This window comes from Arachis hypogaea, chromosome 19, assembly GCF_003086295.3.
Source record: "Arachis hypogaea cultivar Tifrunner chromosome 19, arahy.Tifrunner.gnm2.J5K5, whole genome shotgun sequence".
Classification (NCBI taxonomy): Eukaryota; Viridiplantae; Streptophyta; class Magnoliopsida; order Fabales; family Fabaceae; genus Arachis; species Arachis hypogaea.
In genome coordinates this window covers 131,980,567-131,986,965 of record NC_092054.1, presented here as the reverse complement: position 1 = coordinate 131,986,965, position 6,399 = coordinate 131,980,567, and the positions used below count along the sequence as shown (strand labels likewise).

The following is a 6,399-nucleotide window of genomic DNA, read 5'->3' as shown; positions in this document are numbered from 1 at the left end:
AAGATGGGAATGGTGGTCTGTTGTTGAACCTATTCTGGTTCCTACCACCTTGATTGAAACCTTGCTGAGGTTTCTGTTGATCCTTCCATGAGAGGTTAGGATGATTCCTCCATGAAGGGTTGTAAGTGTTTCCATAGGTTTCTCCTATATAATTCACCTCCTCCATGGCGGGTTGATCAGGATCATAGGCTTCTTCTTCAAGAGAAGCTTCCTGAGCACTGCCAACTGCAGTTTGCATCCCAGTGAGATGTTGAGAGATCATGTTGACCTATTGGATCAAGATCTTATTCTAAGCCAGGATGGCATTCAAAGTCTCAAACTTCATGAACTCGTTTCTTCTGAGAGATTCCATGGTTTACAAGATTCCTCTCAGAGGTGTACATGAATTGGTTGTTTGCAACCATCTCAATGAGTTCTCTTACTTCTGCAAGTATTTTCTTCAAGTGGAGGGATCCACCTACAGAGCTATCCAAGGAAATCTTGGATATCTCAGACAAGCCATCATAGAACATGCCTATGAGGAACCACTCTGAGAGCATGTCAGGAGGACATCTCCTGATTAATTGCTTGTATCTTTCTCAAGCTTCATAGAGGGATTCACCTTCTCTTTGTCTGAAGGTTTGAACTTCCACTCTAATCTTGCTCATCCTTTGAGGATGAAAGAACTTAGCCAGAAAAGCATTAACTAGGTTTGAACTTCCACTCTAATCTTGCTCATCCTTTGGGCGTCCAACCAGAACTTAGCTCTGTCTCTTAAGGCAAAGGGAAAGAGCATCAGCTTGTAGACTTCAGGATTAACTCCATTAGTCTTTACAGTATCACAGATCTGTAAAAATTTTGCTAAGAACTTATGTGGATCTTCCATTAGAAGTCCATGAAATTTACAGTTTTGCTGCAGAAGAGAGACTAATTGAGGCTTAAACTCAAAATTGTTAGCTCCAATGGCAGGTACAACAATGCTTCTGCCATAAAAGTCAGAGATAGGCATTGTGAAGTCACCAAGGACCTTTCTAGGCTCCTCTTGTGGTTTGGCCATATCCTCTGTTTCTTGTTCAAAACTTTCTGAAAGGTCTTTTCCAGAGTGTTGTGCTTTAGCTAGTTGTAAACGCCTCCTTAGAGTCTTTTTAGGTTCAGGATTAGGAGTTAAGAGGGGTTCTTTATCCCGTTTCTGGACATAAACAAGAAGAAAAGAAAAAAAGAGGAAGAGACCACGCCAATAGGCAAGAAGCTCCTCCTTAAAGTCAGAAGTAAAAATAAAAATAAATAAAATAAGTAAAGAAAAAATACCTTGGATATAGTAGATAAGAGTAAATAAAAGAAGATGGAATAAAAAAAGATGGAAGAGAAATCACAAGAAAGCTTTCTGTGCCAATTGGCAAGAAGCTCCAAGTGAGATATGAAGAAGGAAGGAAAGAAGAATAAAAAAGTTGAGGTAGACCAATAGAAGAGATAGGGATAGGAGAGTTTTGAATAATAGAGATGTGAGAAGAAGAGCAGTATAAATAGAAAAAGTAAATAAGAATTAAAATATTTTTTGTTTTTATTTATTTAATTATTTTTGAAAATTAGTTAATTAATTTAAAAAGATTTGAATTTTAATTGTTGAATTTTCGAAAATAGAAGAGAGAGAAGAGAGAGAAATTTTCAAAAATTGAGAGAGAAGAGAGTTAGTTAGGTAGTTTTGAAAAAGAAGAGAGAGAGAGAGAGAATAAGATATTAATTAAGAAAAGATAAAAATAAAAATAAACAAAAGATAAGATAAGACAAGATTTAAATTTAAAATAAGATAAAAAAATAAGATAAGAAAAGATTTTGAAATTAGAATTTGAAATTAGAAAAAGATAAGACATGAAATTAAAAAGATTTGAAATTGATTTTAGAAAGATAAGATTTTGAAATTTGATTTTGAAAAAGATATGATTTGAATTTTGAAAAAGATAAGATAAGATTTTTAAATTTTGAAAATTTGATTTTTGAAAACTTGACAATTAAGATATGATAAGATAAAAATTTGAAACAAAATCTGAATTTTTATTTGTAATTTTCGAAATTTATGGATAAAATTAGTTAGAAAAGATTTTTTTTTAATTTTTTGATGAAAGAGAAAAACACAAAAAGACATAAGACTTAAAATTTTTAGATCTAGCACCCTTGTTTTTCAAAAATTTTTTGGAGGAAAATACAAAGGGACACCAAACTTAAAAATTTTAAGATCAAAACACAAAAAAGACTCAAGAATACTTTGAAGACTCACAAGAACACAAAGAACATAATTCAAAGACTCAAAGAACACAAGAACATAAAAAAAACGCCAAACTTAAAATTTTTTAGAAAATTAAACAAGGATTTTCAAAAACCAAAAGAAAATAAACAAGAAAACACCAAACTTAAAGACTTGTCATAAGATTAAACAAAAAAAAATATTTTTAAAAATTTTTAGAAAGAAAGATTCAATAAACATGAAATTTTACCAAAAACATAAGCACAACGCTCTAACCAATTGAACATAAATTAAGCAAAGAAAATAAAAATATTTTTGAAAAACCTTTTATGATTTTCAAAAATTTGAAGAAGAGTAAAATAAAAATAAAAGACTCAAAGACTCAAACCAAGAACATTAACAAAGACTCAAAAAGAGAAAAGACAAATATTTTAAAAAAGAGTATAGGAAGAAGTTTTAAAATTTTTGGAATTGAAAAATAGGAAACAAGAACATGGAAGACTCAATACCAAGAACAAAAATTGAATAAAGAAAATAAAAATATTTTTGAAAATTTTTTTTAATTTTTTCGAAAATTAAGAAAAAGAAAACAAAAATAAAAGACTCAAACAAAAATAAAAATTACCTGATCTAGGGAGCAAGACAATTCGTCAGTTTGTCCAAACTCAACAATCCCTGGCAACGGCGCCAAAAACTTTGTACGCGTAAGCAAACCCCACACCTTTTCGTACGGGCAGTACCAGCAAGTACACTGGGTCGTCCAAGTAATACCTGAGCGAGTCATGGTCGATTCCACGAGGATTGTGGTTTAAAGCAAGCTATGGTTATCCTGCAGGTCTTAGTCAGGTAGATCAGAAGGTTGTTGGATTGATGCAAGGGCAATTCATGAAAGGAATATATTGTATATATTAAAATCAGTAATAAGAATAGAGTTGAGGATTAGAGTTGCTTTGTCTTTCTGAATTAACTCTGATATTACTGCTCTCTTTGCTTGTGAGTGATTTCTTCAATGGCAGGCTGTATGTGATTGACACTGGTTTGAACAGCTACCGATACTCCTCCAGATCTGAACCCCAGGTTTAGTGTGGATCCATTCTGATTGAGAGTGAAGTTCGTACAGTTCATTCTCCTTAATGATCCTACTCAAAACGCCACAGACAAGGTCAGATCTTCCGGATCAGAGAATACTGCACCTTGGGTTCTAGCCTCTACCATAAAGACCCTAATCTCCCTGGAAATCGGCTGAACTGATGTATCGAGAAGTCCCCAACGAAGTGGTGGATTAGCCGTCTGAGAGATGTATGAACATAGCTGTTGGTTCATCCTTATCCGGTGAAAGACGCATTCTGAACCCAAGTAGATGCGGGTGTTTGTCAGGCACGTTCATCTTAATGTGATGAACAAAGCTAATTTGTTAGATCATCCTATTCACCACGATGAAGATCGAATATACATCTTAAAATTAATCAAACACGGATCGAAGAGAAACAGTAATACTTTTATTAATTCATAGGACTCAGCAGGGTTCCTCCCCTCAACCTAGAAGGTTTAGAAACTCATAATGAAAGTAAAATACAAGTGAAAAACGTGAATGATGCTCAAAGGAATCGAAGAAGGTCTGAATTACATAGATAAAATCCCTTAAATACTAAACAAATGACTAGTAAGGGTAAAACAGTCTATTTAGTGCTAAAATCTACTTCTAGGGCCCACTTGGTGAGTGTTTGGGCTGAGCTTTGATGAGATCCACGTGCTATGAGGTCTCTTGGGCATGGAATGCCAGCTAGGGGTCCTCTTTGGACGTTTGTACATTGGTCTCTATTCTTTTGGGCACTGGACGCCCGGAAGGGGGCAAGAAGCTGGCGTTGGACGCCAGTTTTTGGCCTTCTAATCCGAAGAAAAGTATAGACTATTATATATTGCTGGAAAAATCTGGAAGTCAGCTTTCCATAGCCATTAAGAGCGCTCCATATGAACTTCTGTAGCTCCAGAAAAGCTCTTCCGAATGCAAGCAGGTCAGATTTGGACAGCATCTGCGGTGCTTTCTCTGTCTCTGAATCAGACTTCTGCTCCAACTCCTCAATTTCAGCCAGAAAATACCTGAAATTGCCCAAAAATTCAACAACTCATAGTAGAATCTAAAAATATGATTTTAACACTAAAACCTATAAAAACTAAATAAAAACTACTAAAAACTATATGAAAGTGATGTCAAAAAGTGTATAAAATATCCGCTCATCAATGCTCATTAGTTTGACAATGCTTGTTTGGTATTTCTAGTTATATCACTTTAATTGTTAGTTGTTTGTTGCTTTTCTATACTTGTCACTTTACTTCTTCCGTAAGCAATCCAAAATCCCAAAATTCCTAACCAACAATGTGCATTCTAATGCAAGTCCTTGGAAGAACGACCTGGGATTCTACTCCCAGTTATTATTTGGATTGTTGTGACACTCTAGTAAACTTTGATTTGGGGTATCTCGTCGGTTGGGACTATACTTTGCGACATTGAATTAGAAAAATTCTTTGGTCAATTCTTAACCGGCATTTATCCCACATCAGAGCCCATTGTTAGCCATGCATGGACATAATTCTCGGGCCTACCATTCATGACTGAAATTGCAGTTATTGCACGACGACAAGGTAATCCTAGCAAATAATAAAATTGAGTAATTAAGTGTGTGGATATGTATGCTACCGTGCAATTACAAAAAAAAAAAAAAAGAAAACAACAAAATATTACTTACCCGATAACTGCCAAAACCTGCAGCTACATGTTTGGTTTCCCAAATTAACCACCACATTATGTGGTTCACCATTCACTTCAAACATGACCTCAGCCGCATCTCCAGACCACATTGGTGTATGATACCTACTGTAATACCTCTCCTTTGCAAGTCTACTTTGTTGAATCGGAGGTAAGTGTCCTACATGGCTAGAGAGTTTCAGTTTGTTCCTTGCCATACTAGTCATGGCATACCTCCTAACCTCCTCCAGTAAAGTCAAGACGGGCTTGCATCTGTATGGTTTAGTGGCAGCATTAAACACCTCACACATGTTGTTACACACATTGTCAACCTTTGGAAAGTCCTTGTAGTGAGCCCTGGTCCATGCCAACGCCTTCTCATTCACCCTCTTTATAGACTACATATGCCCATTGAATTCTTGGACAGTCATTCCTCTAACACACTTCCAAAGCAAACTCTTCAAGTGTGAGTCCTTCCATTATTTCTTGAAGTTTTGCCAAAGGTTCCACGCACAGAAGCGGTAATGCGCACCTGGCATAACCTCACGCAATGCTGGGATCAGACCCTACAAGACAACAAAATAGTCACTAAAAAACCTTATCAAATAAAGAATTCTTGAGTTTTACCATCTATATAATAATAAATTGAAAAATAGGGGCTAATTTGAAGTTATGCGCTTAAGGATTCCTAAATTCTGCAATTGGAATAACAATAGTATACCAAATGAAGTTGATAGCATAAATATTGCTAGTCAAGTTTCTATACTATACAAATCCAGCAAGGCTAGTCATAAAAAATAAATAAATAAAAAATTTCAGCAAGGCTAGTCTATAAGAATTTAGTCTAAGTTAATAAGGGACACCCAAAATTTAATATATCAAATAAAGTACTCCAGAAAAAGTCAGCAATCACAGTACAATGCTAGAAAAAGTGATAGTAACTGTAACACCCTACCATACAGAGACTTATGCTTAAGTCATAATTCAGAGATGGCAAGGTATTACGACCTCTAAAACAAAAATTTAGTACGTATATTAGTATGAATAATTGATTATAACTAGGAGCCTTTGTAGAAAAAGGGGTAAACAAAAACCGTAACTCGAAAACGCAACACTCCGAATGATAACGTAACGAGCAAAGGATAAGCTAGCGCAAGATCATATATATAAAGAGTATCAAAAACAGGAATATCAAGACTCAAAATCCGGCTGCGAAGATAACCGGTTCGAGCATAGCAATATATACATATAATAAAATAAGGAAAACCCCAAGGAAAACCCAAAGGGACATAAATACCGAAAACCTAATCTCCAAAATCCCCTCTAGAAGGAGTCATCACAGTTTGTATTATTTAATGGAGATAAAAGTATCTAAACAAAATATATATCCCAAAACAGAGTCCCGAGAACAAAGGATCTTCGCTAATCCAGA

General features: G+C 35.1%; 1 protein-coding gene across 1 annotated transcript; it reads right to left on the bottom strand.

Annotated features, from left to right (window-relative positions):
* Positions 1–4,769: 4,769 nt before the first annotated feature.
* Positions 4,770–5,278, bottom strand: LOC112778767 (uncharacterized). Its single transcript, XM_025823054.1, has 2 exons — positions 4,969–5,278; positions 4,770–4,870 (listed from the first exon to the last, which is right to left on the bottom strand). The coding sequence occupies exons 1-2, from the start codon at positions 5,276–5,278 to the stop codon at positions 4,770–4,772; spliced, it is 411 nt and encodes a 136-aa protein (XP_025678839.1).
* Positions 5,279–6,399: the final 1,121 nt, after the last annotated feature.